The sequence below is a fragment of the Tamandua tetradactyla genome, chromosome 7, assembly GCF_023851605.1.
Source record: "Tamandua tetradactyla isolate mTamTet1 chromosome 7, mTamTet1.pri, whole genome shotgun sequence".
NCBI classification, from domain to species: Eukaryota; Metazoa; Chordata; class Mammalia; order Pilosa; family Myrmecophagidae; genus Tamandua; species Tamandua tetradactyla.
In genome coordinates, this window is record NC_135333.1 from 136,835,942 (window position 1) to 136,863,578 (window position 27,637).

Sequence of the window (27,637 nt, forward strand, 5' to 3'; positions counted from 1 at the left end):
ATTGGATTCAGCTGGGCAATTCATGATGCGGGTTTCTCATGGACTATAGTCAGATATAGTGAATAGGCTTATGAAAATTCTTTAATTTGTCCCTTTGCTTATTGTCTAGTTTCTTATCGTTCCATAATAGACACACATATTGGATTTATAGTAAGAAAGCCAATAATAGCTATTTAAAATGTACCAAAACAGAAGTTTGGCTGAGAAGGGATGAAGAAAGAAAAGATGGCAGATAGAAAGAAAAGCAGGTAAAAGGATGTTTTCTTTTGAAAGTGGGGTGGAGAGGGGTGGTGGTGTCAGTCATATTTTGAGGCCAAGGTAAACTCCTCTTTCACGTCAGCTGATGTGATTGACACCTACGAAGTATTTCTGCACACACACACTCAATGCGTTCAAATGTGTTGACCATGAGGAAACAATCAGACAAATCCAAACTAAAAGACATACTGTAGTACTGATCTGGCCTCTTCAAAATAGTGACTTAAAAGGGGGAAAAACGTCTGGGGACTATTATAAATTAAAATAGAACAAAGAGACACATGACAACTAACTGTATGATCCTATATTGGACTGTGGTGATTTGAAGCTATATGTACTCCAGAAAGACATGTTCTTAAATTTAATTCAACTTATATAAACTCATTTTAACTAGGACCTTTTGATGAGGCTACTTCAGTTAAGGTGTGACTCACACTCATTTAGAATGGGTCTTAATCCTTTACTGGAATCCTTTATAAGAGATTACAATTCAGATAGAGAAAAAGAAAGCCACAGAAGCAAGAAAATGAAATCCAGAAGAGAAGGGAGAAACTAGAAGATGCCACCATATGCCGCCTGCCATATGACAGAGGAACAGGGCTCGCCAGCCAGTCTTTGGGAAGAAAGCATCACCATGATGATGCCTTGATTTGGACATTCTCATGGCCTCAAACTGTAAGTTAAAACGTTCCCATTCATTGTTTAAATCCAACTCGTTTCATAGTATCTGCTTTGAGCAGCATCGGAAATGAAAACATGGATCCAGGATTGTGGAGAGGACAGGTATAAAGAACATTATTAGGACAGTTAGGGAAATTTAAATATGGTAGTTACATCATTGTTTAATGTTCTGAGTGGGGAAATTTCATTGTGACTATGTAGGAGAATGTCTCCTTGTTTTTAGGAGATGTATGCTCAAGTATTTAGGGTGAAGTGTTAAAGATGACTGCAACTAACTCTCAAAAGGTTCAAGAAAAAAGAGAGAAAACGTGAGAAATGTACTGTAGGTTTGGAACTTTTCCACATAAAAAGTAGGGGAGGGGAAAAAAAAACAGATTCTTCTACAGGGTGTGTGTGTGAGTGTGTGTGTGCTCCAGATCAAAATGTTCTGTCTTGAGTGCTTGTGGGATGGCTGCTTCCTGGCCCCCTAGTTGCCTGGAGGTATGAGTTTTCAAAGTCCTTTCTCCAACTTTTTGATAAAAATCTATGAGCTTCTGCTATGCTTCCAGTAAATTCCCTTTTGTTTAAATTAGCCATAGTGAATTTTTATCATTGCAACCAAGAACTCGAACATAAAACCAGCATGTATACAATATACACCACACAAGGAGTTTATTCCACATAGTTTTAAGGCAACCAAATGAATAAACTTTTAAATGTTTGGGGGCATCAAGATGTTCTTGCCTACTAATGAAATGTGACAAAAGTGAATCCCTGTACACTTGTTAACAAATTTACTATACTTGAATATGAACTGAACAGGTCTATTACTTTGCCCAAAGCTGCTGCTGCTTTTTCTACTGTGCTTTAAGATCAATCACTTAATGTATACCTAAAATGGAAATCAGCAAGGGTCACTGAAATAAGCGACCCAAAACACAACAAAGCAAAGAATAACTTATATCAGTAAAACCCACTGGAATTCATTTGCGGAAGGGACACACGTAAAGGCGCCACTGGTTCACACTTCGAATAAATGTGCCTCCCCACTGACAAAAATAATTTAGAACCACAGTTCACTTTCCATAAGAGAACAAGTGCACTTTTGTACAGGAAAATTAGGAGGTGGGGAACATGAGCGAGTTCCAAGATGTGATTCATCACCCGGGTTACTGAAGGAGAAAATTAATATTTCGATGATCTACCATGTGCAGTGCACATTTGCGATCTCATTTTTAATCCTCACAACTTCGTGATAGAGGTGTTTTTATCTTCATCCTGCAGAGTCCTAAAGGAATCTGCGGGCAGAGACGATCAAACCTCGATCGGGGCACACCAAAATCACCTTTATTCAACACGCTGTGTTGCCTCAGGGTAGATAAGGTTATGACGAGGCCTTTCTGGGAACGAAGGTTCCCAGAATTTGAGCGGAATGTAAATGCCTAAAGCAAAACTTCAACTGATCTCTTTGGAGCCAAAATAGACACTACTTTTTGCCGAGGCGGCGCTTTGAAATAGAGAGCAACCCATCGCCTTTCACGCTGCTTTTCGACTTTTTAGAACAGCTGATCCTTTTCCTCTTAATGGGAAAAAAAAATCAAGTGAAGGACAAATAGCAATTACTGAGAACAGTTTCAAAATCTGTAGGGGGTTATATCACCAATTCAAACCAGGTGAGTGCAGTGATTGAGTCAGGGACCCTGTAGGTGTAGGCAGAGCCAGCACGTCAGGATTCCAAGTCCAGACATCTTCTAACCAAGAATACAAGAAAATTATTCACATTTTTCAATATTAGCAGTCTACGTCGCCAAGCTTCCAGTACCTTAGCTCAGCGCGGAGACAAACACCACTGAGGAAAAGCGAAGACATACGTCACGGCCAAACGGGTCACGGCCAAACAGGTCAAGACCCACCTCCTGCCCACCCCCCGCCCCCGGCCCAGACCCCGCCCCCAGCCCAACCGGGCCCTGCTGGGCGCGGTCACACACGGACATCCGTTCGCGCCTGCGCCGATCAGGCCGGCACCGGCGCCTACGGGAGGAAAGGGTTGCGCATGCGCCCGATAGTAAAGTCATGGGCTTTTTTGCGCTTTTTGTTTGTTTCCTTTCTTCTCCCCCATCTCTTTTCACTAACGGGAGTTCAGTCGGGAGTGCTTCCGGGTTGAAGGGTTTGCTTCCGGAACGCGGGAAGGCAGAAACGCGGTAGCTCATTTAGATCCGAATTGCAACCTAAGTTGGTTAAGAAGGCCATAGCCATGGACAGGTCAGTTCTGGTGGTGACAGCTTAACCCGGGAACTTGTCCCTATTGCCTGCTGGTGGAACGGAATAGGTGAAACCCGACTTACAGAGGAAGCCAAAGAGGTCTTGTGTGCTCTCTCTAGATTCCTTTCACTGGCTGGGAGCTGATGTAAGAAAGGCTGCTTGGCTGGGATGAGGGGTGGAGCATACAGATAATGATAATCGCCTGCGTTCCTACGGTGACTCTGTGATCTATCTATTCTGCGCTTCCACACATTTTTCGCTTCTAGGGTGGGCAGGCTAAGTGGTGGCTCTGGATTAGAGATGCTCAGTGACTGCTTGAGATCACAAAGCCAGTGACGGAACCGGAATCCAAATTCAGACTTTTGGTTCCTGGCAGTAGCCAACAATTGAGTGTCAACTGTGTGATTGCCACTGTGCTAAACATTTAAGCATATTATTAGCTAATTTAGTCTTTATAACAGCGGAGAGAATAGGCAGTCTCATCCTCTCTTCATAGATGAGAACATTGTGTGAAGTTAAAAGAGATAAACTTGAGTCAAAGTTAGGAAGTTAATGAGCAGAACTGAGTTCCCTTGATGAGTGAATAGGTGTTCATCGGGTAGACAAGGGGATAAATGTAGGTCTCTGTAAAAGGAGCAGCATGTATAAAGGTGTGAGGGTGTGAAAGTACATGCATTGTGTAGATAAATGGTCATATGTAGTATATATTTGTATGGCAGTGATGTTTATGACTGAATGTAAGGCCAAACCTGTAAGCTGGGATCAGGTTGTGAATACCAGGCAAAGGAATTTAGACTTGATTCTATAAGCTGGAGGGAGCTAAGTTTGTTAAGGTAGGTCAGACTTGAGGGTTTTAAGTGGAAGAAAAGCAAATTAGATTTGTGTTTTAGAACACAGATCTCTGAATCCATGCAGTTTAGTTTCTAGACCTTTGGATGAGAACAACAGGGGAACTCTGGAGCATTATAAGTACAACATTGGTAAGACAGGAGACAGGGTACCTTGGGGTTGTTTCTCCCAATTTATGGGCATTCGTTTTTATTTAACCTCCCATCTCACAAGCTCAAACATCTCTACTAACCGACTTTTCCATAGTACCCATGGAAGTATTTTGGAGACTACAGAAGATCCTTTAAGATGAGTTTCTCCATCCTGTAGGGGAAAGAACATTTTCCTTCATTAACACTTATAAAATCTTGACCTACCTTAACAAACTTAAGTGCTTTTCTACAGTTGTGATGTAAATGTTCATTCACATGAGCTTGATTGTACTACTTAGGAGTGACTTTGGAGAGATGTCATCCCCTGTGATCCGGGAGGCAGAAGTGACACGGACTGCACGGAAGCAGAGTGCTCAAAAAAGAGTTTTAAGTATCCTTTGCATTTTAGACATCATTATAAAAATTGCAAGATATTTGGAATTTCAGTTATGGAATTTTATTTTTATGAGCAGTATTAACACTAGTTATTAAATATTGTAGCATATAATGCTACATGATAATATAGTAAGTTTTATGTTTCCCTGAAAATGTGTTCCATTTTACTGCTGACTATCATATTGTGGTTAGGTTCTGCTGACATGGTTCCTTTTTTTATTTGAACTTAGACTAAGAACTCTTCATTCACTATATAGTAATTTAAGACTGACAACTTAGAGTTTCATTGACAGAGGAATTTGTTATGTATTGACTGCATAAAAAATAGTTGCTATGAACTGCACTGTTCTTGAAAAAAATGTATTCACATATTTTGTGTAATATAAATATGCTTAATCCTAACTTGATCTCTTTTCTGCATGGAAAATTTTCTTTAACTCTTCTAACAGTTCGAGCATCCCAAGATGAAAATTTAGCTAATACTACACCAAGAAACCAGGTTATCCCTCGAACTCCCAGCTCATTTCGACCGCATTGTAAGATTTTTTTTTTGCTTTTAAAACATCTAATAATAGCACTAATAATAGTGCTAACATTTGTTGTACATGTAATAAATATATTTGGTTGTAATATCAATAATTAATAATAATAATAGTAGTGATTACAGCTACTATTTATTGAATTCTTACCACATGCAAGTTATACTTTGTATAAACACATGGTAGCTGTGATGTAGATATTTTCAATATTTACATTTTTTCAAAATTAAAAGTGAGATTTAGAGATGTTAAATAACTTGGTTAAGTATGTAAGTAATGTAACCAAATTCAAAAGTGGTCTGCTTACTCCAAAACTCATGCTCTCTACACTATACTTCTTTCTTAGTAAGCTTTATAAAATTAGAATATTAAGAATTCATTAACTCATTATTGTTGTGTTTTTTTTTTATTCTTCAGTTATTTTATAATGAAAGCATCTCTATTTGTGGTAAAAACCAAACACTCAAAGTTAGCGGAGCAAAGTTAAATCTCCCAGTCAAGAAAATGTTAACATTTAAAGTATTTATTTGTTTAGACTTTAAAGAACTAAAAACAGAAAATTACTTATGCTGGATTGTTTGTTAGCTTGTTTTTCTTAATCTCTTATTTGTAGTTACTCCCCTGAACCGAAGCTTACTAAGGCAGCCAGATACTTCCGGCATTCTTGGAACAGGAGGAAGGTCGCCCAGGCTTACACAGTCTTCGGGGTTCTTGGGAAATCTGTCCATGGTATGTAGGAGAATGGGGCTGAAATCTTCCCCCTTTTTATGAAGGTATAAAATTCAACTGAAAAACCTTTTCTTTTAATAAGAATTGTCATCGTATTCATCATAAATCAAAATAACTCTGGGTTATATGGATTGAAATTATTTTTTGTTTAGGTATTCAGGAAACAAACCTTAAGCTTCTCATTACAGATGTAAAGTGTGTCATCAGCAACTTTTAAATGCCGATCAGATGGTTTTTTTTTCTGATAGTTTGCTAACCAGAAGAAATAAATTGTGTGATTGTTTGCTGATGGCTGTAAAAGCTAAGCCCCCTGTTTGGAGGCATGCATGAACAGTAAGCCAAGAGTAGTAGATGAAGAATACCCGAAGGAAGAGAGAGAGCACATTAAAGGGGAGAAAAGAGGAAATTTGGGGAAAAGTAAATGAGGTCTACTCAACATATAAACTGAAGTAGAATGCCTTGACCTAGACTTCAAAATACCCTATAGTAAAAGAAAAATTTTTGTTTACTTGAATGGGAAGAGAGCAGTTTTGTTAAGAGTTGTAGAGCATTATGGCACGTTTTGTTCCCCAAACAAGATAAGATGGTTCCCCTGTCTTTGGCCCTGTGCTTATTAGAAAAGCAAAATAATTTTTATGTATAAGTTAAATTGTCTAGATTAGGTGTTTTCTGAAGAATGGTTTTGCATATTAAACCCCTGTCTTTAGAAGGTTAATTCATTCTTTAAAGTATTTACTGTGGTCTTGTGGATTTTTAGGTTGTAAATATCTAAAAATGATTTAGTTATTTGAACAGTTTTCCTCTGCTTGTTTATTTTGGCAGTATTTACCTTGTTCTTCTTAAAAAGATGAGTGAATTGGGTGTCTCTAAGTTTATCAAAAGAAGATGTCTTTTACCATCATACTGCTTCAGAACTGCAAATTTCTGAACTGCAAATTGTCACTCTCTTAAAGGCAAGGGCAAAGAAAATATATATTGTTTATTATAAACTGCTTGCAATTTACTTTGTAGTCAAAGGTATTTTTCTGATTTGTTTTGTCAAGTTTAATACCAGCTATGAGAGGATATATAGCTTGCCATGAAGGAAGTAGAATTATTCACTGTTGCTATTTCTGCCATATATCTGCCTACAAAGATTTGACTATGAACCCAAGTATTTTTCTGACTGCAAAATGTTATTTCTGTTTAAGATTTTCAGTTTGGTCCTTATGCTTCCTCTAGAAGTGAGTGAAATATTAGTTGGTCTCCAATAGCTCCTGTTGAGCTCTCCTGAGCCCATGATTTCTTCCTCATGAATATATAGCAGCACCACATCCACCGTTAGGTTTTATTCTTTGGGGAGGTTGATCTAAAGATAAGTTTTTATTGTTGTTCGTGTCTGAATTTTTGATAAAGGTGAATTTCTTTTTTTCTTTTTTTAGATATTTTTATTGACAAATCTTCGCACATACACAGTCCGTACATGGTGCACAGGCAGTTGCTCACAATATTATCTCATAGCTGTGTATTCATCACCATGATCATTTTTAGAATATTTGTATCACTCCAGAAAAAGAAATAAAAAGAAAAAAGAAGAAATTCATACATCTATACCCCTTATCTCTTCCTCTGATTGACTACTGGTATTTCAATCTACCCAATTTATTTTACCCTTTATCCCCTCCATTTGTTTATTTTTTAATCCATATTTTTTTACTCATCTGTCCATACCCTTGATAAAAGAAGCATCAGACACAAGGTTTTCACAATCACACAGTCACATTGTACAAGCTATATCATTATACAGTCATCTTCAAGAATCAAGGCTATTGGAGCACAGCTCAACAGTTTCAGGTACTCCCCTCTAGTAGCACCAATACACTATAAACTAAAAAGGGATATCTCTATAATGCATAAGGATAACCTCCAGGAAAACCTCTCAATTCTGGAATCGCTCAGCCACTGAAACTTTATTTTGTCTCATTTCTCTTCTCCCCCCTTTTGGTCAAGAAGGCTTTCTCAGTCCCATAATGCTGGGTCCTGGCTCATCCTGAGAGTTCTGTCCCATATTGCCACGGAGATTTACACCCCTAGGAGTCATGTCCCATATAGAGAGGAAGGCAGTGAGTTCACCTGCTGAGTTGACTTAGAAAGAAAGGCCATATCTGAGCAACAAAAGAAATTCTCTGGGGGTGACTCTTAGGCATAATTGTAAGTAGGCTTAGTCTATCCTTTGTAGGAACAAGTTTCATAGGGGCAAACCCCAAGATCAAAGGCTCAACCTATTGATTTCGTTGTCCCCACTGCTTGCGAGAATATCAGGAGTTCTCCAAATGGGGAAGTTGAGTATTTCCTTCTTTCTCTCCAGTCTTCCAAGAGGACTTTGCAAATACTTCTTTATTCACTGCCTAAATTACTCTGGGATATATCGGGGCATCACACTAACCTGAACAAACAATAGGATCTCACACCCTACTCAAGATTCCATCTTCTTATGGTGTTCAACTAAACTGACCAAGTAAATTTCTTTTTTTAAACTTTTTCTTAAGGGTATTTTCAAACATGACTGAAAATAGAGTAGTAAAGAGCAGGTGCAAGGGTAGTTCAGTGGTCAAAATCTCGCCTGCCATGCAGGAGACCCAGGTTTGATTTCCAGTCCATGCAGTTTCCCAAAAACATACAGACAAGCCAAACAAAAATTCAACAAATGGTGATGCAATAACAGAATACTCACATGGAAAAATAATGAAATGTGACCCTGCCATACAGCATATATTAAAAAAAAAATAGAATAGTAAAGTAAGCCTCTATGTTTCCATAGCCCAGCTTCAATAATTATCAACATATGGCTAATCTTGTTTCCTCTATACACATGTGAACTTCCCACACATTATTTTAGAACAAATCCAGATACCATGCCACTTCATCCATAAGTAGTTAACTGTATATCTCTAAGACATAAGGTCTCCTTTATCATAAGCATGATACCATTAATGTTTCTAACCAATACACATACACAGGTACAGACATGTATTCTTATATTTCAAATATCCATATTCATGATAATACATATTTCATTACATGTTCATATTTTCTCAATTGTGTCAAAATTTTGTTTCTTAAAATTATGATCCAGACAAGATCAACACATTGCATTTGTTTGATGTGTTTCTCTAAATGCTTTTAATTTATAAGTTCCTCCCTCATCCTTTGATTTCATTATCTTTTATTTTTGAAAGAATTGATTTCCTGTGCAGTTTCCCATAAGTGAAAAATTGAAGGTGAACTTAGAGTAGTAGGACTTTATTTTTCCTGTTAATATCAGCTTAAATTAAAAAAATATATAATCTTTATTGGCTTTTTAAAAGAGCATAGAGAGTATAAAGAAGGCAACAATTAAAAATAAAATTCCTTAAAAATAACTCCTGTGCTTGTCTTTTTTTTTTTTTTTTGAGGTGTTGTATAACTACCCACCTATACCACTTATGTCTAGTTCTAAAACATTTCATCACCCCCAAAATAAAACCTCATCTCCATGAAGCCGTTACTCCTCATTTCTCCTTCCCCCAGCAACCACTAATCTACTTTCTGCTTCTATGAATTTTTCTTTTCTAGTTATCATATAAATGGAAACATGTAATATGTGACCCTCTATTTTGGGCTTCTTTCACTTAGCATAATATTTTCAAGGTTCTCCCATGTTGTAACATATATCAGTACTTCATTCCTTTTTATGACTGAATAATATTTCATTTTTTTGATATAGCACATTTTGGTTATCCATTCATCTGTTGATGGACATTTGGGTTGTTTCTTCCTTTTGGCAGTTGTGAATAGTGATGCTTTGAACATTCATGAGAGTTATTTATGTACCTGTTTTCAATTTTGGGAATCATATACTAGGAGTGGAATTGCTATGACTTTTTTTTTTTGTATGCTGTGTAGTGTGCTATGACTTTTAAAAATGAAAAAAATATATGTAAGGTTTAAAAATTTTTAACAGTATTAATCATCCCCACTTCCCTTTCCACAAATGTGGCCACTATTAAGTTTCCTTCCAGGAAAAGAAAAACTATGTGCGTGTGTGTGTATATATATATATATATATATATATTAGTTACTTTTGTGAGTCTGTTTATTCAGTGACCTTAGCTCCATTAATTTTCTGTATCTTTTTTTTTTTAAAGGTAACTAATCTGGATGACAGTAATTGGGCAGCTGCATTTTCGTCACAGCGTTCAGGGCTCTTCACAAACCAGGAGCCCCACAGTGTAGCAGAAGATATAACTCTCAGTGCTGTCATGCTACGTGAAGATGATCCTGGAGAAGCTGGTAAAATGAGTTGAACTTTTTAACAGAATAACTTGTCTCTTTTCTTAGATCAAGGAAGTTATCTTCCATTCCTGAACTTTTTCACTATAATATATATTTCACTAAGCTAATGAGGTTTGGAAATGGCTTAAGTAAGTCCTTTAATGCAGTAGCTGTAGAAGGTTGAGAATCTCACCTTAGTTCTCAGTTGGAGCAGCATCTTGCTGTTCTATCTTTTCAGTGTAAATAGCATCCTGTTAGGTTATTGCGTAAATCTCTGATATCTTTATTCCTTTCTTATTTTTCTGTTCAAATAGCTTCTCTTTTTCTTTATCTTTCTAATGTTGACATGTTTTGCTTTGGCCTAGATGCTTATGCTGGTTTTTTTGCATTTTTTTTTTATTGTGGTAACATATAAAACATCAATATTTTGCCATTTTAACCATTTTTAAGTGTATATTTCAGTTATATGACTTAACATTTACAATGTTGTGCCATATCACCACCATCTGTTACCAAAACTTTTTCATCACCCCAAACAGTAACTCAGTACCCATTAAGCTGTAATTCCTCATTTCCCTCACCTTCTGGCCCCTTGTAATCTCTAGTCTATGTTCTGTCTTTGTAAATTTGCTTACTCTAGATACTTCATATAAATGGAACCATACAATATTTGTTCTTATGTATCTGGCTTATTTCACTTAGTATAATGTTTTCAAGGTTCATCCATGTTGTAAGCATATATCAAAAAGAACTTCATCAGTTTTTATGGCTGAATAATATTTATCACATGTAAATACCACATTTTGTTTATGTGTTCTTCTGTTGATGGATATTTGGGTTGTTTCCACCTTTCAGATATCGTGAATATGATATTATGAACGTTGGTGTACAGGTATCTGTTTGAGTCCCTTTTTCCAGTTCCTTTGGGTATATCCTGGGAGTGGAATTGCCAGGGCATATGGTAATTCTGTGTTTAACTTTTTGAAGACCCATCAAACTATTTACCGCCAATACTGCTGCATTTTGCATTCCCACCAACAATGCATACAATTTTCTATTTCTCTGCATCCTCCCCAACTCTTACTATTTTCTGTTTTTTAAATAATAGCCAGCTTTGCAAAGTAGTAGTTCATTGTAATGCTTGTTGTTGTTGTTTTAAATAGTATTGTGACCTTGCTAGTTTCAAATTGATTGTTATATTCCCTTTTGGAAAAAAACACTTACTTTTAGTGTTTGTGTACCTAAACAGTATTTCATATGTTCTTCATCAGAAGCCAACACAGGTTTGGGATCTTAAAAGATTTGTACTTCTATTTTATTTATTTATTTATTTTGCGTGGGCAGGCACTGGGAATCAAACCCTGGTCTCCAGCATGTCAGACAAGAATTCTCCCACTGAGCCACCATTGCACCACCCCATTTATTTTTTAATAATCTTTCTTCAACTTATCTTTTTTAAAAATATTTTTATTGACAAATCTTCACACACATTCATTACATAGTTGTGTATTCATCACAACTTGTTTTTTAATTCCTCTTGATAAGATAAGGATGTACTAATCATAATTTTTGAAAAGGGTTTCCTTTACCAAGGGTCCTTAAGCTTCCTGAAATTGGATGTACAATACTGTGTGTGTTTCAGTGGAGCATATCCATACCATGATTTTTTAGAACATTTGCATCACTCCAGAAAAATAAATAAAAAGAAAAAAGAAAAATCTCTGTATTTATGTTTTTAAATTTTCAAACAAACAGAATTACCTAGAAATATATCACTCAACTTTTTTTCTGTTTCTTTTTAATGTGTTCTAGCATCCATGAGCATGTTTTCTGATTTCCTGCAGTCTTTTTTGAAGCACTCTTCAACTACAGTTTTTGATCTCGTGGAAGAGTATGAAAACATTTGTGGCAGTCAGGTAAACTAATTTCACTCCATCATTGCCCACATTTCAGATTTTTAAAGTTTTTTGCACAGCATTAGCCTGTTAATTTCCATACTGGGTTTAAGGGTGAGTGACAGAGGTAATAGGAAAAAGGGAGGCTGGCCAGATTGAAGATCCACACAAGATTTCTTTTTGGAGGTAAAAGGATCTTGTTACTTTAAAAACGGAAACAGGGTTTGAGAAGAAAAAGTTTAAGAAATTTGCATTCAAGAATACTGAAGTAATAACAGTTATGGGCAACATATTTTGAGCATTTAATATTGTTTAAATAATTGATCTGAATAAAAGCACCAATTTCAAAACATTAAGCAGTCACGATCACTCAGTAAATCATTGGAGTTAGGATTACAATTGAGGAAGATATGAAAATTTACTAAAGAATGAGAAGTACAGATAAAGTATTTCTCAAATACTAGTCTTGAAACACTACTAATACTACTTTGAGAACACTTTTTAAAAGGTGGAAAAACTTGTTGGGTGGTGATTTTTCATGTTCGAATGAGAATAATCTTGTTTTTTAATTCCCCTTAATAAGATAAGGATGTACTAATCATAATCTTTGAAAAGGGTTTCCTTTACCAAAGGTCCTTAAGCTTCCTGAAATTGGATGTACAATACTGTGTGTTTCAGTGGAGCATGTCCATACCATCATTAGACTTTCACATATCTCAGTCCCAGAAAGGATTAAGAACTACTGTTTTGGAACAACAAAGGAGTTTTGTTGAATTTTTGTTTAAAAGTGAAAATATTTCAGTACTAATTTAGGAAAACATTTTTTCTTGACTTGTTGCATTGTCTAAATTTTTCAAACATAATTTAAAAATATCTCCTTTTTATATTTTCTTTGCTCCTATATTCATGTTAAGATTTTCCCAGATACAGGTTAAATATAGCTTATCTTCTGTGTAATACATAGTGAGGAAAAATGTACCTATGGCTGATATTGTTGAATCTGAAATCTAGATTACATTGAACTTTGACATATACACTTACACAAGCACACCTTATCCAGTATAATTTCTGATGAGAATGTTACATTAAATTAAACTGAGAGAGACAGAATTGATAGGCAATAAAAGTCTGTAATTGTATAGTGTTAGCACTGTATACTTGAAGAATACAAAGTTATTAGTAACTTAAGTTACAGAAAAAACTTGTTGAAGACAAATGTATAATCATTTAGCTTTTACAGTGTGACTGTGTGATTGTGAAAACCTTGTGTCTGATGATCCTTTTATCCAGGATATGGACATATGAGTAAAAAAATAAGGATGAGGATAAAAAATATATTTAATAGGGGGGATAAAGGGTAAAAAAATTGGGTAGATTGAAATACTAGTGATCAGTGAGAGGGAGGGGTTAGTGGTATGGGATGTATGAGTTTTTCCCTTTTATTTCTTTTTCTGGAGCGGTGCAAATGTTCTAAAAATGATTATGGTGATAAATATACAGCTATGTGATGATATCGGGAGCCACTGATTGTATACTCTGGATGGACTGTATATGTGTGAAGATTTCTGAATAAAAATATTTTTGAAAAGATTAATAAGAATACAAGCTTTTTATGACTTAGAAATTAGAGGTCATTTGATCTCTGTACTATTCACACATAGAAAACAAACTGGAAGAAAAAAGTTACGGAAAGTTAACCTCTTTACCTCTCTGTTATTAATTCAGGTGAATATACTGAGTAAAATAGTGAGCCGAGCAACACCAGGACTTCAAAAGTTTTCAAAGACAGCTAGTATGCTCTGGCTTCTTCAACAGGAGATGGTCACGTGGAGGCTGCTGGCTTCTTTGTATAGGTAAATTTGTGAAGCACACATAAATGAAATAAAAGTAAGGTGACAAGCCAGTAGTCAAATTAACTTAAAGTTAGGGTGGAATGTATTTTGAAATAAGCTTTGCTGTTTTTGATCCTCATTTCTAATTCTAATACCTCAGTTATTAGAAGTGCATTGTGAGGAAAGAGGAGTTGTCAGGTTATAAATGTGGCAACTACGAAAAAATTGGATATGTGTAAAGAAAAGAGAAAAGATGTAAGGAAATGCTAAAAATACTGCAATATTTAGGTGAGGATAGATAAGAAAAGGACTGAAAAGTAGACTTAATATAATAGGTACTGGCATGGAGGTTTGAAAGAAGTTGAACAAATTTGCCTTATCTAAGATGCTTAATAGTTTCTGCTCTCATTCTACTGATTTTCACTCAATGAGAAAATCTTGAAAGAAAATTATATTGCTCTTTTTTATTTTTGCCATGTGAAAACACTATATTAAAAAGTTAGATGTATGCATTAATAGTGAGAACCGAGTTCATCTTTTTGTCATGGTAGCCACTGAAGACTTTTTACAGTGTTGTATATTTTAAGCAAATAATCAGTTTTGTTCAGGTGTCAGTGTCAGATTCAGCAGGCATTTACCACTTGTGTCTTATATTTAAAGTGTGATAACTAGTTAATTTGAAATGCATTTGTTTACGTGGGATAGAATGCAGGTTTGTGCATGCAGATAGCTTAAAAGGTACTTTCATATGCTCATATGAAATAAGGCTTTTTGTTTTATGCTGTTTTCCACTAGAGATAGAATACAGTCTGCATTAGAAGATGAGAATATGTTTGCGATTACAGTAAGTTGCATATTATTCTTTTCACCTTATAAATGCTTTAAAATTCAACAAATAAATAAATGATACTACCTCATAAAAAAATCAAATACTGATTTATATGGTAAAATTCCCCTTTTATCCCTTTTACTATTCAATCTAACAATTTGGTATGATTCCTATCAGACATTTTTCTGTGTGTTTGTGTATATGGGCATGTACACACATATGTATATGTGTGTGTATGTGTGTGTGTGTGTTTTTAAATATAGTATGATTTCATTTATACATTATACTGAGTTCCTTTCTTCATTTATCAGTATTTCTTAGTTTTTTCATGTCAATTCATTATCATATTTTTTCATTATATAACAGTATAAATGTGCCATAATTTTTTCAGACATTCTCCTGGATTTAGATTGTTTCTAGTATTTTTGTTGTAGCAGTCAGTGTTGGAGTGAACATTTTTCTTCATAATAGTTTATGTATGTGTGCAAGTATTTCCTATATTTCTAGAAGTGGAATTGCTAGGTTAGTGTATAATAGAGATTATCATAGTATCTTCCCAATAGAGTGTACCTGTTTATACTTTCACTAACAGTATATGAAGATGCTTATTCTGATAGGTGATATTGGTCGTTCAAATTTTGCCAGTCTGGGAAAAGGAAACATTGTTGGTCATAAGTGAGGTGGGATATCTTTTCATTCTTCTATAAGTTCTCTATATCCTTTTTTCATTTTCTTGTTAATTCTTTCCTCTTATATATGTTAAAGATACTCTCCAATTCTTTTGCTTGTCTTTTAACCTTAAGAGGTCTTTGTTAAATAGACATTTCCATCTTTTGTCTGGTCATATCTGTCATGATTTCTTTTATCATTTGCTATTTTGGTCTTGATTAGAAAAGCTTTTCCTATCTATTATAAAGATATTCTGTGTTTTTCTCTTAAATTTAAGTTTCATTTTCTACATATTGAGCTCTTGAACTCATCAAAATGAGTTTGTCTATGAAGTAAGCAGGAGGAGATTTAACTTTTTTCAAATGAGTATCCATTTATGCCAACATCATTTATCAAATAGACTATCCATTCTTCACTGGTTGGTAATAATATACCAAATCATTTTTATACATGGATCTTTTCTGTTTTATTGATTAATTAATGTGAAAGCCAGTACTACACAACTTTAGTTACTCTAACACAAATGTTTTACTGTTTGATAGGGCAAATCCCCATCTCTCCTCTTAAAATACTTTTTTTAGTTACATTTTTTGCCTATTTTCTCAGATGAACGTCACATTTCCATTTTAAAAAATCCTATAGGATATTTGTTGAAGTTCTGTTGAATTTGAAAATTAATTTGGGAAGAAATGGCATATTTACTGTGTTGACTCTCTCCATTTATAAACATGGTATATGTCCATTTATTCAGATCTTTTGTATTTTTATGTAGATCTTGTCTTTGTCTTTAAAATCCCATGTGAATCCTATTCTGAGTAGATTCTCTTCTATTGCATTTTCCAGTTAGTTATTACTGTCAAATAGAAATCATGTATATCGATTCATGTGTAATTAGTTTTAGCTCATCTTTCTGTATTGGCTCCAGTACATTTTTCCTTTAATTCTATGGGTTTTCAATCTAGGTAGTGAGTTTTCCTTAATCCTTTCCAATCTTTATATCTCTTATTTCTTTTACTTGCCACATTACATTGATTAGGAACACCTATGCAACGTTAAATTACATCAGCAATAACAGACATTCTTTACTTACTCTTGACTTTTGATAAGAATGTTTTTCTGTTTCATCTTTACATTTGATGTTTTACTGTAGGTTAAGGACACTTTTTTCTCCTAAACTGCTAAGAATTGGAATGGGTACTGAGTGCAGTCAAATATTCTGTAGTTTCTACAGAGATCTACTTTAGTTTATTAAGGTAATTACTTGCAATGATAAATTTCCTTATGTTGAATTTCCTCTTGTAGGATGAACTCCCCAGTCACGAGGCGTTCCTAAGTTTACTACTCAGTTTCATTAGTTAATATATTTTTTGTTTGTTTGTTTATTTTGCATGGGCAGGCATTGGGAAGTGAACCCAGGTCTCCGACATGGCAAGCGAGAACTCAGCCTGCTGAACCACTGTGGCCCGCCCTTCATTAGCTCATGTTTTATTTATGACTCTCCTAAATGTGTTTTCCTTTTTTTTTCTTAGTTATTCCTCAACCAGTTTTGATGTCTAGAATCATGATAGCCTTTCAGAACAAGTTCAGAAGCCTTTCATCATTTTTTCATGTTCGTTTTGAAGAACAAAAGAATTACCTCATAAAAATATGTCTGTAAAACTATTAAGACTATATGCCTTTTACACCTTTAATTACTTTTTATTTACTTTTTATGAAAATAATTTGTAACTGAAGCAACTATATATAGTCAGAAAGATGGAAATAAACATTTTTGTAGTAAGTACATTTTTGTTAATCTGCTTTATCTCCTAAAATATTTTTGAAATATCTTTTCAGGTAATTATATTTATCAATTTACCTGCAGTGTTTTTTTAATGGCTGCTTATTGTTAGGCTCCTTCCATTTTTAGGTTGAATTTATTTAACCAGTTTCCTATTTTAGGGCAATAGACCCTAATGTTAATCAAGCAGTGCTTTGATTAATATACCCAAACATTACATTATTATGCACTTGTTTGAGTATTCCCTAAAATTACTTTGACATAAGGTTTGCTACATTTTAAACCTTTCAGAACGAATTATGCTTCATATTGGCAGCCTTCTCACCAACAGGTGACTTCTTTTCTAATAAACTGTGCCAAACTTGCTTGTTTGTTTTCTTTAATCTGTTCATTTATTTATTCCGCAAATACTTATTTCATCCCAACAGTGTGCTGTGAACATTTAGGAAAACTACTTATCTTAAATCTTCTTATTTGTCTTATTTTGGGCCACCTTGACTTGATCTCAATAGTTTTAATAGTTTTCCATTGATTGTCTTTGGTTTTCTAGATAGGCAATCCTATTATCTACAAATACTGATGGCTTTGACTTATTCCATAGTTATTATACTTAGTTCTTTTTCAGGTCTCATTAATACCAGATAGAACTTTCAAAGTCAATTGACCAGTATCAGGGATTCTTATCATTTTCATCTTCTGGACTTTAAAAAGAGTTCTCAAACCCTTTATAATTAAGTATGTTTGCTGTAAATTTCAGTTTATTATATTGTAAGGGTATCCTTCCATTTCTAGTTATGAAGATCATTTTATCAAATGACATTTTGGCATCTATCAAGGTATTCATGTGACTTTTCTCCTTTTAATAAGGTGGATTAAATAATAAATTTGGCCCATGCTTATACGTGGTCACAGTTTATTATTCTTTTAATATGCTGCTTGGTACTGTTTGCTACTGTTTGTCAAATTGTCTTTTAAAGTCAGCCTTAATAACCTCAGATTGTTCTTAGATTTTATGACTCATCAACGTCTGCTGTGGAAAATGGAAAGATTTTAATTTTCACATGTTCAGTTTTGAATATGTAACATGACTATCCATTCCTTAATTTTTTTGTTTTGTTTTGTTTTATGTTTTATTTTTCCCTTAAAACAACATCTTGGGGAAAATAGAATTTAAAAATTCCAAGTTTTGTAAAATAATTATAATATTAGGTAGTATCAACTGTAAATTGATCTGGCAGTTTAAATTTTGTTTACAAATATTGCTCAAAGTTAAATATGCTGATTTGCTATGTGATAAATTTTCCTGAATGGGTAGTTATGTATCCATAGTTCGGATTCACTTTCTTTCGAAATGATATTCTTGAAATATCCTCTTTTCCTTCCTTTCTTCCTTTCTATAAGTATCTATTCATTTTTTTTAAACAGGCTCTTAATGCCAGTGAAAAGACAGTTGTGGAGGCATTATTCCAGAGAGATTCACTTGTCCGACAAAGTCAGGTATGATTGGAATTTTAAAATGTTTTTTAATGAAACATAGAGAAAAAGTAAATGGTATATAGAACTGAAATTTTCTTTTAATTTTTAACTTTTTTCCTTAGCTTTTTCTGTCGGGCTTTTTTATGTGTAATAAGAAGGAATTGAGAACCTTGCTTTTATGTTTATTTGGTGCAAAATTTATATTTTGGGTACACATTATCAAATTTAACTTGTATGGTCAGTTTATTTGAACACTGTAATTACATGGAACCTTGAATAAGGCATGAGATCATGTTAGTTTGTACAGGTTAGTGTGATGATCCGACATATTCTGGAGTAATTTGGGCAGAGAATAAAAAATTAGTGGCAAAATTCCATGGGGGAACTGAGGAAAAAGAAGGAAATATTAAACATCCCCATCTGGGAAGTTCCTGATATTCTAGCAAGGAGTTCAGTAGGCTGAGCCCTCAATCTTGAGGCTCACCCCTTTGAAGCTTATTCCTGCTTCTTAGGAGAAGCTAAGCCTACTGATAATTATGCCTAAGAGTCACCCCCAGAGAACTTTTGTTACTCAGATGTGGCCTCTCTCTCTAAGCCAACTCAACATGTGAGCTCATTATTCTCCCCTCTATGCAGAACATGACTCCCAGGGTTGTAAATCTCCCTGGTGTTGTGGGACAGGACTCCTGGGATGAGCTGAGACCCAGCATCATGAAATTGAGAAAGCCTTCTTGACCAAAAGAGGGAATAGAGAAGTGAGACAAAATAAAGTTTAATTGGCTGAGAAATTTCAAACAGAGTCAAGAGGTTATCCTCAAGGTTACTCTTATGCATTTTAGACATTCCTTTTTAGTTTATGGTACATTGGAGTGGCTAGAGGGGAGCACCTGAAACTGTTGAACTGTGTACCAGTAACCTTGATTCTTGTAGAAGATTGTATAATGATATAGCTTTTACTGTGTGATCGTTGTTTGTGAAAACCTTGTGTCTGTTGCTCCTTTTATCCAGGATATGGGTAGATGAGTAAAAAAAAATAAGGAAATATAAGTAGATAAATAGGGGGTGATAAGGGGTTAAAAAAAAAAGTTGGAAATACCAGTCGTCAATGAAGAGAGGGTTTTTTTCTTCTTTTTATTTCTTTTTCTGGAATGATGCACATGTTCTAAAAATGATCATGGTGATGAATACACAACTATGTGATGATATTGTGAGCCATGATTATATACAGTGGATGGACTGTATTTGTGTGGAGGTTTCTCAATAAAAATATTAAGAAAAAAAGAGAACCTCACTCTTTGGTTTTAAAGTAATAGCTCTGGTGTTTCCTGGAATAACCTGTTCAAGACTGTCATTCCTAAGAAAATGTCATTCTCTTGCCATAGTGTTTGTTTATTTTAAAAAGTAAAGATAGTGGTTTAAAAACATTGTTGTTTGATATTTTTGAAATCATAAACTTTTTTGAATTAAGGGTAGTAGGTACCATTTTAAGTAAAACACTAACAGATCTTGTTGTTAAAGCTTTTCATTTATTTTTTTTCTAGCTGGTGGTAGATTGGTTAGAAAGCATTGCCAAAGATGAAATTGGAGATTTTTCTGATAATATTGAGTTTTATGCAAAATTAGTATATTGGTAAGTAACTAAACTTCTATTCTTAAAGCCATTTAACCTTTGTTCGTTCATTCATCAGTCAACAAATATTTATTCAGTTCTTTCTATTTGTCAGGTACTGTTCAATCAGTGAGCAAAATAGGTAAAAAATAAAACAAAACAAAAACCCTGCCTTTAAGGAACTTAAAATTGTTCAAAGAATAGACAACAAACAATTACATATATCCTGTCAGGTAAAAAGTGCTTTGAAAAAAAATAAATAAATCAGAGTTAAGGAGTAGGGGATGACAATGGATGCTGCCTTAAATAGAATAAATTCAAGTAGTCAGGGAAGACCTCTCCGAGGAAGTAACAGGTAGTAAAGGTTTTAAGGATTAAAGGAGGCGATTCATGCAAAAATCTGGGCAAGCAGGTGTTCTCGGTGGAAACAGAAACTGCACATACCTTGAGAAAATAAGGTACTTGCTCAATGAAGCTAGTGTGAACACAGCATGAAAAGAATCATAGAAAATGAGATTGAAGAGAGCTGGGTAATATGGAGCTTTTGTAGGCAGGTCAAGGTAAAAATTTTGGATTGTAGGTATGATGGGAGACCTTGAGAATAGAAAAGTGACATGGTATAGTTTATTTTCAAACAATCACCTTCCTGCTTTTTCTGAATAATTATAATCCAATCATCAAGAAAATGCTTCTGCCACGTTTTACTGTTTTTCCCCATGTCCTTAAATACTTGTAAATTATCGTAGAAACTTGAAGTCAGAAAACAGTTGATTTCAAAGCTTAAAAAAGTTCAGATTGCCTTTGAATTCAGTAGCATTTTCTATGTACAGAGTTTGTTATGCTTCCTGCTTAACTAGGAAATTTGTGCTATTCACTGTGTATTAAAAATTAAATTGAATAGTTTTGATTTTTCTGAGAAAGAAATTTTCATTTTCAGAGAAAATTTTAAGTTAAGATGCCTGTCTGTCTTAAGGACTTTTGTAAGTTTTTCATGAGTTAGTCTCATTTTCTTACTTACTGGGACAGAATGGAGAACCCAGAAATAGACTCACACGTATATGGTCACATGGTTTTCAGCAAGCCACTAAAGAAATCCAGTGGGGAAAGGAGTGTCTTTCCAACAGATTGTGCTGAAAAAACTGCATTTCTGTGTAGAAAAAGATTAACTTTAACTCCTAACTCAGACCATACCCAACAATTAATTCAAAATGGATTGTAGTCCTAAATGTTAAAACTAAAGCCATAAAGCTTTTAGAAGAAAACATAGAATATGTTGTGACGTGGGAGTAAGCAGATTTTTCTTAGGTGATACAAAGCAATAACCCAAAAAAAGTTTTTGACTGGCTTGACCTCATCAAAATAAGAAATACCTCATTAAAAGACACGATTAAGAAAATGAATAGGAGAACCACAGACTGAAAGAAAATATTCACGTAGCATATGTGAGAAAAAGAACTTATATCCAGGGGTCATAACAATCTACAACTGGATAATAAGACAAGCCATTACAAAGGGCAAAAGATTAAAGAGGCACATCACAAACAAATAAGGGCATGAAATAGTGCTCAACATCATTAGTCATCTGAGAAATGCCAATTAAAAACCACACGACATGCCACTGAACATCCACCAGAATGCCTAAAATTAAAGATTGACAATACCAAATGTTGACAAGGTTTAGAGCAACAGGAAGTCTCATACATTGTTGCAGGGAATGTAAAATGGTACAACCAATTTGGGAAAACATCTAGTAGTTCCTTATAAAACTAAACCTACTTTGGGAGAATGAGCAAAGGAGAAGAGGAGTTATAACAGAAGTTAGGGTTTTAAAAGTGAGTATGACTACAGAATTATGATATTGATATTTCTTTTTAGTCTCCAGTATCTTATAGCAGCTAGAAGGAAAAACCTGAAATTGTGGAACTGTAACCCATACCAAACTTTGGAATCTGTTCTATAATTACTTTTTAAAATTGTACTTTAGAATCTGTTGCTTTTTTGTATATATGTTATATCTTACAATAAAAAAATGTTAACAAAGTATATACTAAAATATTAAGTTATCGCAAGAGGGAAAGAAAAAAACCTAAACCTACACCAAACTATTACCTAGCAGTTCTACTCCTGGCTATTTAAGCAAGGGTTATGCAGGAATATTCATACCCGCTTCATTCATAATTATCTGAAAACTAGAACTACCCCAGCTGACAAACTGGAATATTTCATACAATGGAACACCACTCACGATGAAAAGGAATGAATTACTGGCATATACAGCAACATAGATAAATATCAGAAACTTTATGTTGAATGAAATAAACCTTCCACAAAAAAATATAAAGTATGAGATTCCCTTTATATGAAATAATAGGAGAGGCAACGTAAGCAGAACAGTGGTTGCCTTTTAGGGGATAGAAATGGGGATTGATTGGGAAGGAAAGTTTCTGGGCTAATGGTAAAGGTTCAGCATCTTGATAGGAAATTTAAAATGGTACACCTATTTTGGGAAAACATCTAGCAGTTCCTTTATAAAAATTATAAAATTAAATCTACATTGGGAGAAGGAACAAAGGAGAAGAAGGAATTCTAACAGAACGTGTATGATTTGATAGGGCTTTGAGTAACACAGTAGTATGTATTTGTCCATACTCAGCAATTGTACATATACAACTTGTGCATTACACTGCATGTGGATTTTACGTTAGAAGTAAACAATATGCATGCTTAAATTTTTAGGCAGTGCATCAGAAAAATAAAGTAAATTCATGGATGAATAGAGAGCTAGATAGATAATGTAGTAAGCAGGTATGGTAAAGTATAAATAATATAATCTAGAATTTTTACAACCTTGCTGTGTACTTAATAGTTTTTGTAATAAGTGTTGGGTGGAAAGGGCTAAAAAAGCTAAGATGCCATTCTGTATTAAGGATTTTTGCATAGTTTTTCAGTTTGTGGTCTCTTCAATTTGATTTTTCTTAGTAGACCTATTAAAATTGCTCCTTTTAAAAAATTTGGTACTTGATTTTGTATGTTTTCAGGGAAAATACTCTGCATACCTTGAAACAGCGGCAACTAACTTCTTATATAGGAACTGTTCGTCCTCTTGTCACTGAGTTGGTAAGTGTTCTTTAAAATGAAAGTTGTCTTCAAAGTTAAGTGACATTTTTTTTAAGACCTGAGAATTTTTCTTTCTTCAACTCCTTGTTTTAGTTTCCTGAAAGTTTGAACATCCTAAAATTTAACTCTAAAACAATTAAATTCCTATTGATTTTGATGGAATTCATTTGAATATATGCATGGCCTGTGAGTTGAAAATTGTTGTAGAAGGTATAGAAACTGTGTATACCTGACTTAACAGAATTTAAAAAATAAGTAATTTTTGTTGTGGCAAGGTTTGAGCACTTCAATGTAGGTAGTGAACTATAAAAGCTCTTTTATATAGAATGCAGGAGCAAAAAATGAAACCTGAAATAGCTTGAGATTAGAACATTTATTCTAAATAGTATATGAGTACTAGGAATGATTTTCGGTGGATTTGAAAAGAATGAGGGTCGTTGCAAAAATAAAGGAATAGAGCTTTGTGGGGCATATATATATATATATATTTATAATTACATATATAGTGAAGAATGGGAAAAAATAAGTAGAAGACGAAACATTCATAAAATTCCATTTGGAAACAAAGGTGGTTTTAGATGAAAATTGTTTGGAATACTGGAGGAGCATGAAATAAGCATAACTGAATTACCCTCTAGCAAGCAACAGCTGAAAATAATTTACTCTTAATGTCTAGAAGGTGATTTCCTTTTGACAGAAAGAGACCATGTTCCAAAATGGAATGATAAAAAATTTACTCATTTTTATCAAAACTTCTTAAATTTAGTATCTGAAAAATTTTTTGTGAAAGTAGCCAATTGGCCTATTATGCATTCCATTTTCTGAATTGATACTCATATTTTGAAAGAATTACTTTCTTAAATCACATTAAAATAACTTTAAAGTTTTTTGGCAACGCTTTATTAGAAATTTACCAGTGAGTAGTGGACAGTACATGATCTCAAATGCTTAAAAGCACATTTCTTTCTGTGCTCAAAAGATAGATAGAAATAACTGTTTTAACTTTTTTGGCAACACTTTATTAGAAATTTGTTCTTTAAATTTTTATTGGGCATTGATATGATTTATATGGCATTAATCCCATAATGGGTACTTACCAGGCTTTTTTTCTCATATGTTCTCAGAAAGTGCCTGCTGAGTACTTTCTAGTCACAGGATAGATAGGGAGTCCTTCAGTTTCTCCTCTGTGTTCGTCCTCTGTTTGTGCCTCATTCCATTTGGAGTTAACTTGGCCTTGTAGCTGCTCTAACAGAATAAAGTTCAATTAATCTTGAATATTGACTTGCATTTCTTCTGCAGTGCTTTCAAGAATCATGGCTGGGCAGGGCTGGATTGGGCTAGGGAAATTTCCACCTTGCCTGAACTAGGCACTCACCCGTTTGGGCCAATGGAGTCTTTTGAGTGGGCCAGCAGATATTGTATTGCTATTTGAAACACTTGTGACACTTTCATCCGCTTTGTTACTTAACTAAATTATAAATGAATGTATCTTAGTATATAAAGAAAAATAGATTTGTCACCTCTTAATTATGTTTAAAATGTATATAGGAGCAATGGATTTATAGTTGATGTTGATTTTTTATTACAGGACCCTGATGCTCCTGTAAGACAGAAAATGCCCCTTGATGATCTGGATCGAGAGGATGAAGTCAGATTACTCAAATACCTTTTCACTCTAATCCGTGCTGGAATGACAGAAGAGGTAAATCATGTATACCCTGCTAGTTCAGTTTCAAAAATCATAGATGCTTTAAGTTGGAAGAGATCTTTTGATCACCTAGTATGCCTCTTCAATGCAGGTATCCCTTTCACAGTATTTCTTAATCTAACTCCTATTTGAACATTTCCTATGATAAGAAACACTTTCTCAGAGAGCAGTTCACATTAGTTTGGCACAAGTCTATTAGGAAATGTTTTGTAAGAAGTCAAACTTTCCTCCCTATATTACCCTGTGTACCAGTGGGTGTATCCCTAATATTTCTATTTCTGCTTTTAAGAGTTGAGAATTAAACCCAGCCCTAATTGCTCTTCCAAGTGGCATGGTTTAGACACTTGAAAGCTGTGGTAGCCCTCAAACTTCTCCTTTTAACTTCACCTCTTTAAAAAGTAATCTCGCTTAGTATTGATAGCCCCTTCCAACATGAAGAAATTAGAATGGGCATAGCCCAAATACTAGTAAAGAGTGGGAGATAGATCAAAGGTATGGTGGAGTTACACAGAGAAGGTAGGGTTTAACAAATGAGTATGATTGCTGAATCATTGTATTGATATTTCTTTTAGTCTTCAGGGTCTTAGAGCAGCTAGAAGTAAAAACCTGAAATTGGGGAATTGTAACCCATACCAAACTCTGAAATCTGTTCTATAGCTAATTGTTGCAATGTGCTTTGAAATGTATTACTTTTTTGTATATATGTTATTTTTCACAAAAAAGAAAAAAAAATCGATAAATGCACAGCTATATGATGATATTGTGAACCATTGTACACTTTGGATGATTACATGATATGTGAATACATAATATATATTAATAAAAAATTAAAAAGTAATATCCCTTGTGATATTTAAGATCCTGCATATAGAATCTTAAGGATCTAATTAGTTTATTGGATGGTTTTGTTGACTCTTCAGATGAGGTAGTCTGATGTGTAGGAGTGTCAAGCTTTGGGTATCATACTGTAGCTGTTTTGCACTACTCTTGATGATGTTTTTTAGATAGATGTATGTTCAAAGTGTTATTTATTATTGCTTTTGTGTTATATACCATTAGCATATATTAATTACAGCAGAAAATCTGAAATTATTAAGCACCATTTCTTATTTTTTAATTAAGAAAATTTGACAGCACTTATGCATTATTCAAAAAGCTTTCTTCGTTTCCTGGAGCCTGCCCATGTAAAAAAACAATAAAAAAAAAACTTTTGAGTCCCAGCCACTTTGCCAGATAATGTACGAGATACTAGGAATTGCAGTGGTGAACAAGAGAGATTATTTTTAAAAAGAGATAACAAAATATAGTCACATTACTGGAGGTTTGGAAAATGGATAGGTTCCTGCTATCTTTACATAACCACAGATGGCGTATTTTTTTTTTTTTACAGTTTTATTGAGATATATTCATGCATTATACAATCCATCCAGTGTGGCTCACAGTGTGATAATAGTCGTGCATTCATCACGACCAACTTCAGAAATATTTTAATTACTCCAGGGGTGAGAACCCAAAACATGCCATACCCCTTACCCACTACCCTCCCCATTATTGATCCCTGACATTGATACTGGTACATTTGTTAATGTTGATGGCAGAATATTAAGAAATTACTGTTAAATCTTATCTGTAAGTTGAAAGGTGCATTGTTTTCCCCACATACCATTCTGTTATTAATACCTTATAATATTTTCATGTTTGTTCTAGTCCATGGAGGACATTTTTAATATTTGCACTGTTAATCACAATCGTTGCTCACTACAAGACTTATTGGGTTATACAACCTCATGTTTTAATCTCTGGTTTTCCTTCTGGTAACATAAATGACTCAACTTCCCCAACAGCCACGCTCGCACATAATTCAGCACTGTTAATTATATTAACAATAATGTGCTACCATCACCTCTATCTACTTTCACTCATTTAAATTCAACCTAGTTAAAAATTCTGCACATCTTAAGCAACCGCTCCCCATTTTCTAGCCTCATTATATCTCCTGGTAATTTGTAGTCTAGATTGTATGTCCATGAGTTTGCATAGTATAAATAGTTCAAATTAGTGAGATCATACAATATTTGTCCTTTTGTGTCTGGCTTATTTAACTCAGCATAATCTCCTCAAGGTTCATCATGTGACTGTGTGCTTCAGAACATCATTCCTTCTTATTGCTGAATAATAGTCCATTGTATGTATAAATCACATTTTGTTTATCCTTTCATTAGTTGATAGACACTTAGGTTGTTTCCGTCTTTTGGCATTTGTGAATAGTGCCGCTATGAATATCAGTGTGCAAATGTCTGTCCACATCCCTCCTTTCAGATCTTCCAGTATATACCGAGTAGCAGGATCGTAAGGCAGCTCTGTACTTAACAGTACTTTACATGTAAAAAATTGAACTCAGGTCTCTGACATGGAAGGTGAGAACTCTTCTACTGAGCCACCCTGGCCTGCCCTGTTGATCTTGTATCTCGCCACTTTGCTGATCTCTTTTATTAGCTCCTGTGGTTTTGTGTAGTTTCCTGGGGGCTTTGTAAATATAAGATCATGTCATCTGCGTATAGTGAAAGTTTTACTACTTCCTTTTCGATTTGGATACCTTTTATTT

The 27,637-nt window shown here is 34.3% G+C and overlaps 1 protein-coding gene and 1 long non-coding RNA gene across 2 annotated transcripts in view; one reads left to right on the forward strand and one right to left on the reverse strand.

Moving 5' to 3' along the window:
• Positions 1-2,860, reverse strand: part of LOC143642675 (uncharacterized) — a 91,363-nt gene extending 88,503 nt beyond the window's left edge. Inside the window, exon 1 of the long non-coding RNA XR_013155789.1 lies at positions 2,741-2,860. This is a non-coding gene — a long non-coding RNA (uncharacterized LOC143642675). The remainder of the gene's footprint in view (positions 1-2,740) is intronic.
• A 54-nt stretch (positions 2,861-2,914) lies between these two features.
• The window catches only part of NUP107 (nucleoporin 107), a 62,748-nt gene continuing 38,025 nt past the window's right edge, over positions 2,915-27,637 (forward strand). The window contains exons 1-12 of the mRNA XM_077111359.1: positions 2,915-3,180; positions 4,460-4,551; positions 5,006-5,092; positions 5,709-5,824; positions 9,991-10,135; positions 11,930-12,033; positions 13,738-13,865; positions 14,640-14,688; positions 18,548-18,619; positions 20,140-20,228; positions 23,246-23,324; positions 24,913-25,026. Of these exons, the coding sequence (XP_076967474.1) occupies positions 3,173-3,180; positions 4,460-4,551; positions 5,006-5,092; positions 5,709-5,824; positions 9,991-10,135; positions 11,930-12,033; positions 13,738-13,865; positions 14,640-14,688; positions 18,548-18,619; positions 20,140-20,228; positions 23,246-23,324; positions 24,913-25,026 (1,083 nt within the window). The 5' untranslated portion in view covers positions 2,915-3,172. The remainder of the gene's footprint in view (positions 3,181-4,459; positions 4,552-5,005; positions 5,093-5,708; positions 5,825-9,990; positions 10,136-11,929; positions 12,034-13,737; positions 13,866-14,639; positions 14,689-18,547; positions 18,620-20,139; positions 20,229-23,245; positions 23,325-24,912; positions 25,027-27,637) is intronic.